Raw genomic sequence first — 18,436 nt, 5'->3', positions numbered from 1 at the left:
TTAGATAGTGAAAGATTCACCGTTCCTTGGAGGTCTGTGTCACCCCCCACTGGTCTAGTCTGAGGAAGATCATTCCTCCCTCTTCCAAGCTTCTTCCCAACCTCTGAATTTTTACCTTCTTTGCTATCTGAACTGGACATGGGAAAATTCACATTCAAGTGGTAAGTCTGATATATCTTTAGAGGACAGGAGAAGACTCTCTTGAGTAATCTCGTCTCTCGAATCTGTGGCACATTAGGTCGCTGACCGGTTACTTGCCTAAGGCCCAACAATGCGAGCGAGGTGTTCGTGACAGGCACTTTCGACGATTGGGGTAAGACGGTGAAACTGGACAGGGTAGGCGACATCTTCGTCAAAGAAGTATCTCTGGCGCCTGAAAAAACCCATTACAAGGTGAGAGCTCCTGAAGCGGTGAGAACCTGGAAGTCCTTCTAGGCACCCTCTCCGCTGACGTCACACTGTTTCCCAAACTACTTAAGGTCGCTTATGACTCGTACGCCATTTCCTTGATTTGATTGCTTTGCTGATTTGATCAAGTTCGTCGTCGACGGTACTTGGACCACAGATAGTAGTGCGCGCGAGGAAGACGACGGCCACAGCAACATCAACAACGTCCTTTTACCCGAAGAGATCATTGACTCCACGGACGCCCCAATGTCTGGTGTCACCCCAAATTCCACTACCGCGGCTCTCGCTGCCAACGTGCCCAAGGAAGCAAATGGCAACCTGCCTGGCACTTTCCCTGATACTCCAAACCAGGAGAGCGAGCAGACCCTGGGGGTGGATCCCATCCCCGCATCAGGCGGCTATGGCAACCCCATCAAGCTGGCACCTGGTGAAAAGGTCCCTGACTCGAGTGAACTCCACAACAACACTGTGGACTCTACGGTGAAGCTGGATCAGGAGTCATACGAGAAGGGGCAGACCCTTCCTGTTGGCGGAAACCCCAACTCTCCTGGAGACAACGACAGCGCTTTCGCATTCGCCATTCCACCCATCACGAACAACATGATTCCCGAATCTAGCCTTCCCATCGGAGGCCCTGCGCAACAGGCAGCTGCTAATGACAAGGAGCCCGTCTACATTGGCGGTCCGGCCCAGCAGGCAGCAGCGGCTGACCCCGGGTACACCATTCAATCTGCCGCTCCCACCTCTACTACTGCTGCATTGGCTGCCGAGGTGCCTCTGGAGCCCAAGGGCAAGCAGACTAACGGCAACAAGCCTGTTGAGGAAGTCCCCGAGGTGGTGAAGGACTCTCTCGCCGAGGCCCACCAGGACCCCGAGGCTGCTGCCAACCAGGCTGCGGTCGACGAGAAGAAGAGATTCGAGCAGGAACTTCAGAAGAAGGTCGATGTCGAGGAGTCTGGAGGTGCCCCGGCACCCACCGTGACTGCGGCCACCCAGCCCATCGCCCCTCACCTGACTCTTGCGAGTGGTTTTGACTCCTCGGATGTGTCGCCGACTTCTACGCCTCCCCCTGGTCGCAATGCTGCTGCCGCTCCCACCTCGGCTCCCACCTCGGCTCCCAAGACTGAGTCCACAGGCCCGACTGTGACCACTGGTGTTGACTCTGCCCCTACTGACGAGACTACCACCGCCAAGCCTGCCGGTCCTACTGTGACCACTGGACCTGAGACTACCAAGGCTCCCGAGACTTCCACCCCCAAGCCCGAGTCCAAGCCCGAGTCCAAGCCCGAGTCCAAGCCTGAGTCCAAGGCCGCAGAATCCAAGCCTGCAGAGTCCAAGCAGTCTCCCAGTACTGAGGGTGCTTCTACTAACGGCGACAAGAAGAAGAAGCGTCTGAGTGGCTTCATCCATAAGCTCAAGGAGAAGTTCAAATAAATGAGACATGTCCATTTGGTCTGGTTGGGGCTCTTAGATGGCTGCAAAAGCTAACTCGCCTTGTTTTGACTCTTTGTTTGATACCTCCTCCTGTTTTTATCGCATTGTATTTCCACGCCTTTTGTTAATGTCTCGGCTGGTAATCATCTAATGGAATCTGTTTGGCTCGGCAGTATTGACCAATTTTACATCCCGAAGTCGGAGCCTGCGTAAAATGTAGTACAGAATCGGAGCATAGCAAAGAACATATACAAATATTCCATATCTAGGTCAAGTGTATTTTCAACTTTCCAACTACTGTCTCGTGCCTCACGGATTAGTGCTTAACGGGTTTCTGGGTAGAGTGGGGGGAGAACTGGGTCATTTCCTATTTCCGCCTTCTCCACCCTCAACCTTTCCCCAACTATGACCCTCTTCCTCTTCTTCCTCCCTTGCATCCTGCCGAACCCTTGAAATCTTGGGTTCACTAGCCACTGGTCTCTTTCTTAGCCATGGCTACCCCCACCCTCTCCGCCATGATCGATCCCACCAAGCAAGCCGAGTACCCAATTGTGCTGGGTGAGAGACTGGCCCAGAGATCAGACACAAGCAGTCTGGTCAACATTAATTACAACTACAAGTCAAAGTCCGCCACCCCACAACACCGCTCAACCATCACCCCCTCCCAATCGCAAGATCTATACGACCTCTCCGTCACCGATAAGGCCCCGAACGCCGATCACGCACTGGCCTGGTCATACAAGGGTAGCGAGGACCCGTCGAGCGAACAGAACCTGGTCCTGGTCTTCGATCCAGAGCGTAAAGTCTTTGTACTCGAGCCGGTTTCCACATCGTTCAATTTCAACCTTCGGTCGGCGCCAGGAAAGACGGAAAAACAGGTCCGCGAACAGTACGAACAACTCCAGATCAAGTACGAGGACGAGCCTACGAATTCGGGCGAGGACCGGCATGCAGGAGACACCAGCGACGACGAGGGTCCCGCCGATCCAGACAACCCATATGACTGGCGACACTACCTCCCCAAGAACCGCGGGCCGGACAATAAATACTGTTTACCTTCGCATAACACCACTCCGGAACCTTCTATTGCAAGCCGATCGAACACACCGGTGATAGCAGCCACCAAGCCCGTTGCTGCGAAACCCTTTCCTCGACCGAAGCCACAAGCAAATCCTCTGCGACAGAAGAAGCCAGCCGTGACACCGGCGGCCGTCAAACCTCCCGCCGCTAAACCTTCTCCAAAGCCAGCCGAGCCCGCCTCCCAGCCCGCTAGCCAACCTACTAGCCAAGCCGCTAGCCAGCCAGAAATACTTGAGATTGAAGATTCTCGCTCGTCGGTCTCAGATGCAGAGACAGGATCTCAACAAGCCGGCCAATCACCAAGCTCAAACATCATCATTGACGGCGATCTCATTATCGACATGGGCTCTCCACCCCCATCCCGCTCCTTCAAAGTCAACCCCGCATACTTCTCCTCAAACAATACACCAGCAAACGACGAAAACGGAGAAGAAGAAATGGGCGAGTTCAGACTCCCCTCCCCAGTTGGCACAACCGCCCACCCAACCTCATCAGCACCAGCAGGCCAAACCCAAGAAGACGAGGTCGAAGATGACGACGCCCTGGCTGCAGAGATGGAAGCCGCTTTCGAGGAAAGTGCCCGGGAAGAGGAGGCTCGCAGCCACCAGTACAGTCAGCCCACTACTTCCCGGCAGTATGTTCCTAGTGATGATGAGAGTGAGGTTAGTGAGGAGGAATAGTGCAGTGTAGTGTACTGTACTGTGATCTTGTCCATTGTACAGGAGGTTTTTTGTCTATTGCATCTATCAGCGTGGCGCTAGGTCGGGCTTCGATTCCCGAATAGGAGATACCAATTGCGTAGGGACGTTTTTGTCTTGATTACTTGTTGAATGATATCTCATAGCGATATTTGATTTGTCTTGTTGCTTTTCTGTTGAGTTTGGAAATATTCTTTCAATTATCTGAAGTGATTATTGCATTTTTCTCATCTGAGAAGATATAGAGAAAGTAGTCTATGGAGCTAGAGACTTCGAATCTTTCTACTTCTCAGGATGATTTCCGGCTCACCCACTGCTGCCTGCTTTCTTCTTCCTTCATCATCTACCTATTCAAACCGTCTTCCTCTTCCTCTTCCTCTTCCTCTTCCTCTTCCTCTTCCTCTTCCTCTTCCTCTTCATTAAAGGCCAACCAAGTCTGCGGCGATAAGGTCGAATACGCAAACTCATGTGAGAAAAGCAGATTACATATCGCGGCAAAGGAAAATCGACCTTCTTCGGCTGCAATTCGAGACTCCGGCAAAGGATTACAGACCAATGATCTGCAACGAAAGCCCCTATGGTCCATGCCTGACTGCGGCAGGCGAGTATTACAGGAGGGTGACTTCTTGTGCTATCCTCGACAAGAATGCGGAATATTACAAGAGTGCCTGCGCGGAGGCCATTGGAACATCTCAGACTGGGCAGCATCTTTTAATTTATGAGAAAGCAATGAAGGACTGTCAATAAGCATGGAATACAGTCTCACATCGGCGTAACATGGCGAGATTGGAGATCCTGTACATGTATATCCTGTGCTTTGTTTGATGTGTATCGTCAACCTTACGAAGATCTTGTGTGAAAGGTTGTCTTCTTCATAATTAGGAATAGCAAATCTGATCTGATGACGGGTATTATCAATATGGTAATTAGCGAGCTACAAGCGTTGCTCAGTTCACATGTATAATGGTCCCCATCCCTCCAATCCTCAAGCCAATCAATCCCTTAATCTTCAACTTACCCTTTAAGCTCATGGAGCCTGGGACCCTCGGCCGGTAATTCAGTCGCCCCAGAAGTTGACGACATAACCTCCAGCTCAGTAGGAACCCCATGACTAGGGGTCTTTGCCGTCGACCCATATCCACTGGAAACCTGCTGGTGACTATTTGAGGACTTCCTCCGTCGCAGCCAGAAAATTGCGCCGATAGCGAGGGCAATGGCAATCACGCCGACGGAGACACCAACACCGATGCCGGCCTTTGCGCCAGTCGAGAGACCTGAGCTACTTCCTCCAGAGCTAGATGCTGCACTTGTCGTTGCACTTGCTGAGTTTGTTGTTGCCGGATTTGTCTCACTTGTCGCTGTGGGTGTGACATCTACCGACGTAGATATTGTGTCGGACGACTGCCACGCAATACCGACAGGCATTGCATGATATATAGGAGTGGTCCAGGTGTATGCCGTCGTAGTAGCAGGTGTGACGCCAACGACAGTGAATGTAATAGTAGTAGCGACATCGGTTGTTCTGATACAGGGCTCGGGTGTGTACCAAGCCAGTGGGCTTTCAGTTGCAATGGTGAACCCACTAGAAGATATCGCAAGTCAATTTTCCAAGCTAGTTTCTAGAAATCAACTTCGAGGTTCCATACCTGGGACAACATGTCGCGCGTGTCTCGATACTAGCAACACCATATGAAGCCAACGTCGTAGCTGCGATGGAATATCCACTCGGACACACCAGCCCCGGCGAGAACGTCGTTGCCGAACTCGCCCAACCAGAGGGATAGCATTCTGTTTCTGTCGCGCGTACAATGTTATACACCCCCCGGCAGGTTGTCCCCAGACAATCAGAGGAAATCCAGGAAAAGTTGTCGCAGGAGGCTGGCGGGGTGAAGACCGTTGTCAGTGGGATATTAGATGCGGGGGTTGTTCCGGAGGCGATTGTGATTGTTGTTGTCATGCTGGGCTAGCTATGCAGTTCCACTCCTGCGAAGATCACCCGCAACTTCGTTGCGAGGCTTGAAGAAAATTTCGAGCAGTCAGGCCGTCGGGGGTTGGGAAATGTCCAGCATTGTCGTCAGCTGAGGTTGTCGAAAACCTGGGGGCCAAATCTGCAGTGCTTTTCCTATTCCAACTTAGTGGGCATGCAGGTTGTTTAGTGTTACCGCAATTGAGAAAAGATCAGCCCAGGAGTTCAGCTGGAGATTGTACATCTACACAGTCCGGTTAGATGTTGATGTTAGTGATGTTCCTATCTGTGCTCGGCCCTCGTATAGCAAGTGCATTGTCTTGGCTTTTCCAGTCTATCTCACAAACTGAGATCGAATGGAGAAGTAGAACGTCGGGACCCCTGAATCCTGTGCATTCGGACAGTAGACACTGACCCACTATTCCCCACCTATTAGCGACCATGTCGATATTGTGAATGTTGACGGGAAATCAGTGCTTCTGCTCCGTCCCGTCCCTGTCAAATGAGGCTCGAATATGAAGACAATTAATCTGATTCGTTGGGTGATTGCCAGCTAGGTGACTGAAGTAGACGATTGTCAATGTATTGGACATACATGTACTTAGAGAAAGGAATGTGAGACTATGTGAAGATGCAAGGGAACGAGGATTATGGCGAAAGAATGGGGGGGGGGAGGATGGCGACACAAACACGTCGAGTTGAGCCTCCAGCAAATGAGCTGTCAACGCATTGGCCGTGGAGGCTCTAGCGGTGTCCCACCAATAATCACAGCCCACAGATCCTTGCACGATGTGTGCAAGAACTTGTATTCGGAGATACAGTAACGGCCGCAGCCATGGCGGATGCCAAGACTTGACAAGGGGGCCAAATACCGTACCTGTACGATTTGCGTACGGACATGGAGATAGTGAGATATTCGTATGGGTATCAGTTTCAATATTCTATTCGCATCAAGTTCGATCGGCAATTCTTGAGTCTCATGTGGAGATTTATACACCCAAATCACTCAGGTGAGACACTTCCAAAGCTAAAACTCGGGGGCTTGCTTAGCCGTTGGAGCTGCGAGTAGCAGCTACAGTATACACCTTGTTTTTGAAGTTGGTAGGAAAGCTACTAATGAGTTCAATTGATTTCACCGAAAACAGCGTCTCTCCTGTTCAGGAACCCCAATAGTGTCTCGAACAATCCCCATACATGAACGGATGGTAAATGTTTCACGTGTCGATATAGATCGGCCTCGATCTGTATTTGGAAGATAGCAGATCTCGGAAATCTACACTCCAGGAAGGGTTCAAACTGTCTAATCACGCCTCGATGTGACTGACCGCCATTCTATCAACAAACTCCCAACCATCGTTGCACAAGCTAACCCAACCACCAAATACCATGTCTGTATGATGCTTTTGTCAATTGCTCCAAGAACATCTCTAGACTGGACCGACGGCACGCTCGCCACAATCTGCGTCAGACCTATGTTCTCGATGCTTGTTCCACTCAGACCTGGCACGAGACCATTTAGGTTGACCGAGAGTTGATTGACGAATAGGACCTGTGCAATGGCAATCGTCACAGTTGGCCCAAAGGATTGTGCAAACAGTATGATGGATGTGCCAAGCGGGACATCTTCCGTGGGTAAAATGGTCTGTACAGCATTCTGCGGCCCCGAGAAGCCGATCCCATAGGCGAGACCAGAGAAGCCGGTGTATATAATTAATTGCGCAAAGGTAGTGTCTATTTTGAAGGTTGTAATAAGACCCGCAGCAATGGGCATGATAACTGAGGCAAAGAGCATGAATGGCGCATAGTAGCCGAAGATACTCGTTCCAACCCCGTGAACCACGGCGCCAATAGTACTAGCGATGATAATAGGCAGCATCATGTAGCCGCTCTTAGTCGGTGTATATCCCCGGACAACTTGATAGTACGTGGGTAGGTAGTATTCGAGCACATTTCCAGTACTGTTACCACACATGATAAAGATGAATCCGGCAATGACACTGCGGCGTTTCATAATTCGTAAGGGAAGGGCTGCTGCATCTCCTCGTCGTTTTTGAGTGTGGATAAATGCTGTTGAAAGAACGCCAAAGGCAACCAAAGGACCCATCACAAGGCCACTGTCCCAGGAATGCTTGGTACCGGCCCATGAAAATGCAAGGAAGAGGGCAGTCAGTGCTGGGATGAGGAGCAGGTTGCTAACCAGGTCGAGCTGTAAGATCTTCTCCTTGAATGTCATGCGGGCAATGTCGTTAGGTTTTGGCGTCTCAGGTAAACAGTAAAATGTTAATAGGAGGGTAACAGCACCAATAGGCGCATTGATGTAGAAGCACCATCGCCATCCAAGTGACTGCGCAATAACTCCACCAAGTAAAGGTGCTGATAGTGTGGCAGAACCTTCGACGGCGTTTATTATACCGACAACCATAGGTCGTTTACGCAGAGGTGTGGATTGCACAAGGATGACGAAGCACCCTGAAAAAAGACCAGCAGAGCCTAGCCCAGCTATCGCCCTCCCAAAGATTAGCATCATCGACGTATTGGCCGCTCCACAGAGCAGCGAGCCGACTATAGAGACAGCATTGGCGAACAAGAAGACGCGCTTCATAGAGAAAAGCTTGTATGCCTTGCCGAACATGAATTGGAAAGCGCACTGGCAGAGCCTGAACGCGGAGGAATACCATCCGACATCTGCGACTGTGTGGAAGTGGTCTGTTATACTAGGCACGGCTGTGGCAACAATGTTCATGTCTATGCTGCTTAACACAAGGGCGCCAGCCAGGGTGAGCATCAGGAGCGAATATTTCGCGCCAGTCGGGTACTCGGTTTCCTCAGACAGGCGGACGGGATTGGGTTCCTCATTGATAGTGGTCTCATGCATGATTTGGGTCGAACAAGTTGTTGAACTGCCTAATCTGTTGCCATCTGCGTCGCTTGTAGGCTGGGTCATCGCATGTCCCGAGCTGTATATGACTTCTGTCATTTTTGAGTAATGGTGGTGCTGGGAGAGGTAGTCTCGAGTACGAGATATCAATAGATAAGCCAGAAGGGCAAATAAGTCATATTGAAGTTCTCAATACTTCGGGAGTTTTGCCTATGTTCAATAAGCGTCAGGTTTGGGCATCATGTGATAGCTTACATATCGGTATTTGAAAGTAACATCGAGGGGATAAATGCTCGTAGCAGTACTTTATAAGCTGTACTGTAGATACATTTTGAACAGAGCTACAATCCCGGTTCTAGTCAAATTAAAATGGCTTCCTTTTACTTCAATATCATGTCTGTGATTGCTAGTCTCATTCGCCTTTAACATGGCGCCTAAGTCACGGTAGACTGTGTTATCAAGGTGAACACATTGGCTAATTGGATTTTTATTGAAATCTCTAGCAATCTCTCAGCCAGAATATTTTTTATAGTAAAACATTGTTTGAATGCGCAACTGTCTACCACCGAAAACAATACTAATCTTTCCACTATCAATGATCAATTATCAACGTACTCTCCTTTCAGATGTATATCACAGAATTATGTCTAATCATACATCTATTTATCATTACTCGGCGGATCTAAGGATAGAGTGCGTGAAATGTACTAGAGGCATTAGATGGACGTTATACCAAGGGAACCACATTACTAACTAGATTTGGCTAACATAGTAGAGCACTTTCCTAGAAAGATCTATTGCAGGCTAAACACTAGATGTTCTGTCCATTCTCATCGTAGAATATTCATTGTTCAATGTTTGTACAATGTTGCCGTCGGACGATATAGTATGGCCGGAAGAACCAATGTTCCGCCCGGAAGCTTCCCAGGATGTTCATGACGAGGGCCTTCCCTCAACTGCCTTTATATCCCAGGCCAGCTAAGCGTCTATCTTCTCTATAGCTTCAAAATCTCCTCTATACACCTCCGTTTACAAACACAGGTTGCCTTACTTTGTCTCCGCAATCAGACAAAGGCTCCGCCATGCTCCATTGAGCCCTATAGCTGCGGCTGGAAACTTTTATTGTCCCCCGAGCGCGCAGGCGCGCCTCTCTCTTTGCCGTTTTGACTGTCGCATACCATATTGGATGTCGCATGCCGTTTTGCCAGTCATATTTATAAAAGAAATCACCGAGCCTTCACTCGTCGCCTCTTCGTGCCTCCCTGTATCGTCGGTCAACCTCTTCGGCTTTCTTCAACACTGATCCCAATGGAGTCTACCGTCTCTCCAGCACCGACGAAGCGACGGATCCCTGGGTTGCCGAATCCAGTGGTGGAAGCCGAGCAGCAGAAATGGTTATTCACTGACGAAGAGCTTGAGCGCACGCCGTCGCGAATCGACAAGATCAACCGCGAAAAGGAGGACTACATTCGGCACCGGGCAATCGATTTCATCTGGCAGGTCAGCATGATGCTGAAGATGCCACCACAGACTTCCATGACCGCCACTGTGTATATGCACCGTTTCCTCATGCGTTATTCTTTGATGGGCCAATATCCTGAGGCGGGGTCAGACTTGATACATCCGAAAGTGATTGCTGCAGTGGCCCTGTTCGTCGCATTTAAGGTGGACGAGACAATGCGACGCATGAAGGACTTCGTTATAGCATGCTGCCGTGTCGCCATGAAAAACCCAAATCTCGTCGTCGACGAACAGTCCAAGGACTACTGGAGATGGCGTGACCTGATCTTGCAGAACGAGAGCGTTATGCTGGAATATCTCTGCTTTGACTTGCAACTCGAGTCGCCATACCGCGCCCTTTGGGAATTTTCCCTCTTCTTCGGCGTCCAGGAGAACCGCGCTCTCCGCAGTGCCTCCTACGCCTTCCTAAACGACTCCACCTACACAGTCCTTTGTCTACAATTCTCCCCGCGCGTCCTGGCCGCCGCAGCCCTCTACGCCGCCGCTCGTCATTGCCGTGTCGCATTCCCAGACTCCGAAGGCTGTCCTTGGTGGGATCAAATCGACGTCCGTCTCGACGACCTCATCCGCGCCTGCACGCTGATCGTCAAGATCTACGAGCGTGTCCAGCAAAATTTAAGCAAAGGCTACCCAGAATTTGCCATATCAGAAACAACGCCCAATGACCCAACCCGCATTTTCGACCGCGACCCAACGAAATCGGAGACCGAGCATGCAGACCCTACACACTCTCTCACCGTAACAGCCCCGGACTCGGCTCAAAATGGCCGCAAGCGCTCTCGTGAACCAGAATCCCAACCTCCCTCCTCGCATGCCATGGAACCTACCCAAAACAACTCTTCTACACTCAATGGGCACAGGGAACGATCTCCAAAACGTCAGCGAACGGTTACCCCATCTCTAGAGGCTAACCAGGCCACGCCATCCCAGCCGCAAAAATCCACTACTCGTTCGCGCATTCCTGCCGCGGCATTATCGCAATCGCAATCACACTCTCTCCCTACCGCACCCCCACACCAAACCTCGGGACAAGCAGATCTGCCCCAGAAACCAACCACAGAAGGCAACCACACCGAAGATGGCGAGATCTCTGACGAAAAAGACAGAACCACCCCTCTACCTGCCACGGCAGACCCCATCGCCAACCCCAATACCGAAAAAGAGAAGGATGGGTTTGACGATGCCGGAAGCGAAGAAGGCGAAATTTAAGTATTTACTCCGTTTTCATGCCTGAGAGCACTATGGGAGAGCTACGCGATCCATTCGAGGTGGTGACTCGGTTTTTTTTATCGCTTAATGAACCTCTACTCTCAAGGATTTATGTAAACAAGACGACTATTCATGAAACTTCAATGTCAAGAATTTAAACTTTACAGTTGATTCAATGTCAAATTCAAGATCCAGTTGCGTGTAATCTGGATCCTGGGCTATGTATGCTATTCCCGACAAAAACAAGAAATAAAATAAAAAGCAATGCGAAGGCGCAACTCCTATTGAATATGCGAAGTGCCATACCCTGATAAACAGAGTATAAGCACTAAAGCTGAGAAAAATGGTCCATGCAAGGTAGGGTAATTGATGCAAATGCAGTGCAGGAAGAATAATTTGGCCACAACAGTGGCCACCAGACGCCGTGGCATGAATAAAGTCTTTCTCTCTGTGATTCGCCATGTCTTTCTCGATCTAATTTCTCAGTAACCAGCTGTCATAACGCCCAGTCCGTGGTCTAGCAAGCTGCTCGAGGCAACGTAGCTGAATCCTCCAAAGGGGTTGCTCTCTGCGTTCATCCCATCCGCATCGGGACCCTTGCCGGCAGGGAAATCTTGACCGTTAGCATAATACTCGTCAAAGCCGGGACCTGCCATGGATGGGCTGAGTGGAAGCTGGGTGAAATCGACGGAGAAGTTCTCTGCCAGGGCTGGGTCGGTAACAACGGGACAGATAGGGGGGTTCAGTTCGCGGCGCTCAAGAGCATCCCAGTCGATCTTGCGGAAGAAGCGGTGCTTCTTGATGGTCTGGAGATCCTTTGCCATGTGGTAACCCAGGCGCTTGGAGGGTTCCTTACGCAAAAGACGGGTGAGAAGGTCTTTGGCGTCGGGTCCGAGGTAGTATGGCAGAGCGAGCTTCTGCTTGACAATCTTCTCTTGGAGTTTCGCATGGTTGTTTGCGCGGAACGGCGGCGAGCCGGTGAGTAGGTCGAAGCCCAGGGCACCGAGGGACCACCAATCGCAAGCTTTGCCATAGGGCTTTCCTTGGATAACTTCCGGGGCCATGTATTCGATTGTGCCGAGAAGAGAGTTGCAGCGGTCGTCATCGTTGAGGGCGATCTTGCTAAGTCCGAAGTCTGTGAGGAGCAGGTGGCCCTGTTGGTCGAGAAGGCAGTTTTCGGGCTTCAAATCGCGGTAAAGAACGCCGACATTTTGGTGAAGGTGCTCAAATGCGAGGACCACTTCAGCCATGTAGAAAGCAGCCGCGTCTTCTTCAAACATACGTTCCATAGCGAGATGGTGGAAGAGTTCACCACCCTGCGCATATTCTAGGATAAGGTAAAGCTTTTCGTGGTCCTGGAAGGCATAGAATAGCTTGACCACGAATGGGTGGCGGTTGACACTTTCCAGGATTGTACGCTCAGTCTTAGTCTGCTCGACCAGTTTCTTGTGCACAGTAATCGAAGCCTTGCGGAATTGCTTCTGGGCATACAGCTTACCGGTGACGACATGGCGCACCAACAGAACCGTCCCAAACGAACCCTTTCCGAGGCAGAGAATAGGCTCAAAGTCATCTGCAGTCATTTTCCGGCACAGCTGGCTGCGCAGATCCGCGCTTACACCAGCGGCATCGGCTCCGCGTTCCTCTGGTGTCTCGGGTTGTACAGCATCAGAGCTAACAAAGTCCTGGTCCAGAGGCACTTCATAGCTGGTCAATATCTCGGTCTGATCGCTGTCTGAGAAAGCGCTGACAACACTTGGTGTCTGGGAAGCAAGTCCGCTCGTGGCACCGGTATTGTCCGCCAAACTCAAGGTATTAAGCTGAAGCTTCAAAGCGCTAACTCCGTGGCCTGTGGACGGCTGCGCCAAAGGGCTACCCCCGCCAAGAGAAGTTGGAGGGCGGGATGGAGCACGGGAGCTCGCGGCGGAGAAATCCGATTCTTCATCGCCGGATGGCAGAGGAGTAAAACCGCGAACGGTGGAGCAAGCAGGTCCGGGTCCAACCTGGTTCTTCTTCTTCTTGCTCTTTTGGCGCTGCGTCTTCATGTGCGCATTCAGACCGGGTTTCGCAAAGTCGCCAAATCCATTGTTCATCCGAGGAGACATGTTGCCCATGTGCGCATCGGGGCGACGGTGATTGGTCGGTATGTCCATGGAAGACTGCGCAAGATCAGCCTGTGGGCTGAACACGTCCGCGACCGACAGGTCGTCGCTGATGGTTGAAGAAGGCATTGTGCCTTTGTATCACTGTTCGAAAGTTTCGCGATGGAGGAAATTCCCGGGTGTAGATGGAAGAGCCGGTGATAACCGAGGCTGCGCAATTGACCTTGCGCGGTTGTATGAAAAGGTAGGAAGGTATGGGAAATACCTATCCAAGCAGTTGCTGTTCACATAGATTGTCAGCCTCGTTCTTGAACTGTGAAGAATGTATGGAGGGGTAATTGAGGCTTTTCTCCCCCACCAATAATAGCAAAGATAAATCAAATAAAAAATCTTGATCGGAATTTTTGAGAGCGAAGAATGCAGATCGAATGGGCTTACTTCAACTTGTAAAGCTGCTGAACATCAGAGCACGGTTTTCCTTCAGTGCTCGAACTAGCCGATAAGACCAGTTCTCTCGAGCAGGTTTACCGTCCGCCCTTCTTCAGGACGGACCTGGGACCCCTAGCCAAATCACCTCACGGGTGGAGGTGTCGAAAGCCACGGTGGGAACGGAAATGCAAGGTGCAGCGGATCGAGAGTGAGATGTAGAAGTAGAAGCCAGGTTCAGAAGGGATAGATGGAACGTCGCCAAGGAGGCAGTAAGCGAAGTCAAGGGTGTTTCAGATGGGCACATAGAGAATAGTGATAAAGAAGAAGAGGCTTTCAAGTTCCCTCGGAAAACTGAGGAGGTTCAACAACGCGTGCAGAAAATCATCAGGTTTGAGGCGCAAATCCGGGGGCTGAAGCCACTAGACCCAATGCAGCTTTCACGTGCCAGATGATGACCTAAGTTGTGATTGGTCACAGCCCTATCAGATTGTATAGATTTGATTATTTTGTTCTATTCATGGAATATCTGAATAGTATTGTCCATAATAATCACTCTGTGGCCAGCTCGACCCAACAGTGGTTTGGAATAGCCATATTTGTCAACATATCTACTTCCGCGGCACGTCGTGAGTATCAAAGAACACCCTTGACCGAGTGATCTCAACACCAGATCTCCCGACAAAAGCAAGAGCACTAGGCTTCTCAACCTTAACGGTAACAAACTCATTGCCGAAGTCCACGGTAACAATGCGAGCAATGAACGTAGCCAAAGACTCCACAGTCTGAAAGTCAGTCTCCTCAACTTGCTATATCCGAAACAAGTCAGCGTACATCGCAAATCCATATATCAAGGGGGGGAAAAGCGAATCACAGACCTCAGCAACAGCCCTGACAGCCTCCTGATAACTAGCCACAACCTTTGACCCCCAACTCCGCAACCCCTCACCCTTGAAAACCAACCCAACAACAACAGCTTGCTTCTCAACCCTCTCATGAGGATTAACTCCAAGAACAGCATGACACCGAATCCCCTCAATGCGGAACTCCTCCTCCAAAACAACCGGACACTTCACCCCATCCTTATCCCCCCAAACAGTAACAGCCCGATATCCCAAACCCCCCTCAGCCCTCAAAATAGCCTTACCAAACTCCAAATTCACCTCACACTCCCCAAATTCCCCAGACACACTCTCGCCACCCCCGTTCCCACCAACCCTCTCAGCTGTCTCCTCCAACATTCCCAATCCAGCATTCGCCACAATCGCACCCGTGACACGCGGGTCAAGACCAGTCGCATAGGACCTATCATCCAGATCCGCAGTCCGCGTCCCGGAGACATTAACCATAGATTTATGCGGGTGATCCGTCGATATAGAGAGAGCAGCCATGCTGCGCACATCGCTGTCTAACCGGCGGAAAAGTTTGCCGTAGTCGAGCGTTAAGCTCACATTGTCGGTTTCGGCGGCGGTGATTATGGACGAGTAGGTGAGTTTTAGGGTTGCGGTGCAGGGTTGCGATTTTCCGGTTCGATGCCAGGCTTCGGGGGCAACTGGGAGGGGGAGGTTTATGTCGCGGAGGCGGACCGTGTCGAGGGTTTCGGGTCGGGGGCGGAGGGTTATTTGTTGGGTGGACATTTTGGTGGTGGCTTTGTATTTGGTGTTAGATTAGGTGTTAGATTGGAGATGTTGGTAGCTCCAAGTCAGGTGAGGAGGGGAGTTTTTTTCAGCGGGGAAATGTGGTTCGGGGGTGGGACGCTTCTGGACGGCTGTGCCCGCGTTAGTCAATGGTTGTTTTGTCTCGAGGTGCTTTTTCTAGTTGGATATCATATTCACTAGAAATATATTTGTGAGTGATCAAGAACCGGATTGGATTCTAATATCTAGCGGAAATGGGTGCCGCATTCCACAAGATATATATATCTGTTGTGCCATGCGAATGACAGGTCATACTTCCAGAGCACCATGTCCATCTATGATTGAGACTGCTACACGCAAAACAGACAGAGGAGATTAAATTGCCAATAGCTACTCCAAACAAGTGTAAAAGAGTACAATGTGAATAGGAATAAAATTGAAAAAAAACCATGAGGCAAAGACCCCATATGTCCCACGGCAACCTCAACTATCTGCAACGAAGGAAAACACTCGCGCTGTCCAGTAGAAAGAATAGAAATCAAAAGTAAGAAATAAAAATCCGGCCGTGAGAACACGCTGAACGACACCTCGGGGCGAGGTGGTAAAAAAAGATCATGACACCATGAAATCAGTATGATACGTTGCGGGTATTTGGCGAAGGGAAGTCAAAGTTACTGAAAGAGAAAAGCAGGGCAAGGAATCATGCTGGTAGAGATGCTGAGATGCTGAAATGAAATGCTGGAACATTCAATCAAGGCCAGCACGACGACTATCACTACCACTACCAGTAGCGGGGGCGGTCGTAAGGGACATAGTCGCTTCTGGGCGGGGAGCGAGGACGACCATAGGCCCGCGCAGCTAGGTAGGGATCATCATAGTGGCGCGGGGTGTGGAGGAGGGTAGGGGTCTTCGTAGGGGCGACGGGGTGGGGGGTAGTCTTCCATCCGCGGGCGAGGGGGAGTCCGGCGGGCATAGCCATCCCGTTCATAGTAGTCCCGGCGCATGGGGATCGGGGACCGCTCACGGTAGTGATCCCGAGGACTGTAGCCACGAGGAGGAGGAATCCGACGGTCGTACTCATCCATGGGAGTTGGGTATGGGCGACGAGGGGAACGGGACCGGTAAGGGTCGCGAACGGGACGTTCCTCAAAGGCTTGGATCTGGGAAATGGTGAGAGGCGAGTTCTCCGGGTCCGAGCCAGGTTGGGCGCTTACATCGGCGACGCAGGTGACGCGCGATCCTTTGAACTCATGCTGGTCCAGTTTCTCCACGGCGGTTTTGAGGTCGTTGGCGGTTTCGAATTCCACAAACCTTGTAATTGTGTCAATGGAGTTGGAATGGGGGCATTTGCTGGAATATGGTTACCCACCCTCGGCCCTGTTCGCGGCCTGTCTCAGAGTATACCACATCCAGTCCGGACTGGCGGGCAAAGTCTTTCAAGTCCTAGATAACGTATGGTGAGTCCAGGTCCAGGTAAAAAAGTATCCAGGTCCACGTGGGTGAAAGGAAAACAAGAAGTCCATGGCCAGTCCGGGAGGTATATCCAAGTGGCCATACTAAGTAGGAGTCCAGAAATCCCGGAAAGGTCTGAAGTCTTGATGAGTAGGCAAGGGGAATGTGTCAGATCTCTTGGCAGACTGAAAAGCCATAGAGGCACCTTTAGATCACCAAGAGACGAGCGCTAGTATATTAGTGCCGAGGATTGAGTGATTGTCTCAGTGGCCATGATAACGACAGACTTGGATGTGGGCTGAATGTGGAATAGGCTCAAGGAATCTACACCAGGAGCTCCGGGAAGGAATGGACATGGGCTGCTAACCTGCCAACTTGTTTCTGGAAGACCGGAGATCTGCATCCGGAATACCGTACGACGTGGACGCGGGAGATTGTTGCGCTCTGGGGGTCCGGGGAAAGCTTCCTTGCGTCGGGGCCCGCGGGCAAACTGAACGGTGAGACGCTCGCCTTTGAATTCACTCCCATCTGTGTTGTTGATAAGCAAAATGTCAAGCTGGCAAGTAGGTCATTGGATCATACGGAACGCTACAGGCAAGAAACAGTCAGCCAGCCAGCAGAGATAAGTGGGTATTGTTTGTTCTTACCAGGCACAATATCCCGAGCATCCAGTGCATCCTCATATTCGATAAAGCCAAAGCCATTCATTAGCTTGATCTCGGTAATCTTACCCGAGCCATGGCTGCTGAAGTGTTCCTCGATGTCTCCTTTGGTGACTGCGAAAAAGGTGACATGATGGTTAGCGCGACTCAAAACAAATCCGAAGGCGGCCGAGGCGATAGCTGTTCCGTGGTAGCTCCAGCTCCTAGCGGGCCCGAAGGAGGAGCCCAGTCAGAGACACAAGGGAGGTCCGAGGCAGAGGGGGGACTCTAGACGTCAGATGCCAGGAAGGGGACAGCTGGCGATCATGCACGGAGGTGCGTTCTCGAGGCAAAGGACAATCAGGTGTGGGTGCCAGCATACCATTGCGGGGAAGGTTCCCAAGATAAAGGCGGGTGGACGATACCTCAGTCATGGCTGATCTGAAGGACTGGTTTGTTGATTAAAAGAAAGAGATGGCCAAAGGGAAGTCTCCGGATTATGAAAAAGCCCAGAACGTAGGCGCCTTGGGGAACGGATGCGAGTGACTGCAGCGCGTAACCGCCCAACAAACAACCTTGGAGGAGGGCTGTGAGAGGCCAGAGCGATAATACCACTTCAGATCGAGACCCGATAATAGCGAGGATCAGATGAGAAGGGAGAGGGAGAGAAGTGAGAGGGGGGAAGAGAAAAGGGAAACCGTGCTCTGGCGGTGGACTACGAAACTCTGGCCGCCTCACTTTTTTCACTGATCCACGTGGTCCCACCGTGTACTTTATTAAATTAGATCTTGAGGAACGAACAGATGTATAGAATATAGATGTATAGATGTTAGATTTACAATTAGAGGTATGTGAATCCCTGGACCTCCACCAGCATTCCACGGTTCTGCCCGGGGCGGGGAATCATTTTTTGGTACGGTACTTTGGCTCTTTGGCTCTGTTATACAAACTCCAACCTCAAACTCCTGTTTTATCTTGAAACTA

The 18,436-nt window shown here is 50.9% G+C and overlaps 8 protein-coding genes across 8 annotated transcripts; 3 read left to right on the top strand and 5 right to left on the bottom strand.

Moving 5' to 3' along the window:
• Positions 1-138: 138 nt before the first annotated feature.
• N7508_008848 (carbohydrate-binding module family 48 protein) lies at positions 139-1,842 on the top strand (the record flags this gene model as incomplete). The annotated part of the gene is made up of 3 exons (XM_058466911.1): positions 139-161; positions 264-393; positions 538-1,842. The coding sequence occupies 3 exons, from the start codon at positions 139-141 to the stop codon at positions 1,840-1,842; spliced, it is 1,458 nt and encodes a 485-aa protein (XP_058314757.1).
• Positions 1,843-2,333: 491 nt separating this feature from the next.
• N7508_008847 (ELL-associated factor) lies at positions 2,334-3,602 on the top strand (the record flags this gene model as incomplete). Its single annotated transcript, XM_058466910.1, has 1 exon — positions 2,334-3,602. One exon carries the CDS (start codon positions 2,334-2,336, stop codon positions 3,600-3,602), a length of 1,269 nt encoding a protein of 422 aa, XP_058314756.1.
• A 1,032-nt stretch (positions 3,603-4,634) lies between these two features.
• On the bottom strand, positions 4,635-5,577 carry N7508_008846 (uncharacterized protein; the record flags this gene model as incomplete). Its single annotated transcript, XM_058466909.1, has 2 exons — positions 4,635-5,202; positions 5,267-5,577. The coding sequence occupies 2 exons, from the start codon at positions 5,575-5,577 to the stop codon at positions 4,635-4,637; spliced, it is 879 nt and encodes a 292-aa protein (XP_058314755.1).
• Positions 5,578-6,886: 1,309 nt separating this feature from the next.
• N7508_008845 (MDR family MFS transporter) lies at positions 6,887-8,461 on the bottom strand (the record flags this gene model as incomplete). The annotated part of the gene is made up of 1 exon (XM_058466908.1): positions 6,887-8,461. The coding sequence occupies one exon, from the start codon at positions 8,459-8,461 to the stop codon at positions 6,887-6,889; it is 1,575 nt and encodes a 524-aa protein (XP_058314754.1).
• A 1,311-nt stretch (positions 8,462-9,772) lies between these two features.
• On the top strand, positions 9,773-11,194 carry N7508_008844 (uncharacterized protein; the record flags this gene model as incomplete). Its single annotated transcript, XM_058466907.1, has 1 exon — positions 9,773-11,194. One exon carries the CDS (start codon positions 9,773-9,775, stop codon positions 11,192-11,194), a length of 1,422 nt encoding a protein of 473 aa, XP_058314753.1.
• Positions 11,195-11,676: 482 nt separating this feature from the next.
• Positions 11,677-13,425, bottom strand: N7508_008843 (AGC family serine/threonine-protein kinase; the record flags this gene model as incomplete). The annotated part of the gene is made up of 1 exon (XM_058466906.1): positions 11,677-13,425. The coding sequence occupies one exon, from the start codon at positions 13,423-13,425 to the stop codon at positions 11,677-11,679; it is 1,749 nt and encodes a 582-aa protein (XP_058314752.1).
• A 908-nt stretch (positions 13,426-14,333) lies between these two features.
• Positions 14,334-15,359, bottom strand: N7508_008842 (dihydroneopterin aldolase; the record flags this gene model as incomplete). Its single annotated transcript, XM_058466905.1, has 2 exons — positions 14,334-14,531; positions 14,601-15,359. The coding sequence occupies 2 exons, from the start codon at positions 15,357-15,359 to the stop codon at positions 14,334-14,336; spliced, it is 957 nt and encodes a 318-aa protein (XP_058314751.1).
• Positions 15,360-16,231: 872 nt separating this feature from the next.
• N7508_008841 (uncharacterized protein) lies at positions 16,232-17,886 on the bottom strand (the record flags this gene model as incomplete). Its single annotated transcript, XM_058466904.1, has 5 exons — positions 16,232-16,670; positions 16,729-16,802; positions 17,179-17,339; positions 17,459-17,587; positions 17,835-17,886. The coding sequence occupies 5 exons, from the start codon at positions 17,884-17,886 to the stop codon at positions 16,232-16,234; spliced, it is 855 nt and encodes a 284-aa protein (XP_058314750.1).
• Between the last annotated feature and the right edge of the window lie 550 nt (positions 17,887-18,436).

Source organism: Penicillium antarcticum (genome assembly GCF_028974205.1).
Source record: "Penicillium antarcticum strain IBT 31339 chromosome Unknown utg000009l_segment0_segment0, whole genome shotgun sequence".
Taxonomy (NCBI): Eukaryota; Fungi; Ascomycota; class Eurotiomycetes; order Eurotiales; family Aspergillaceae; genus Penicillium; species Penicillium antarcticum.
The sequence above is the reverse complement of the archived record's forward strand: the minus strand, read 5'-3'. Positions and strand labels throughout refer to the sequence as shown.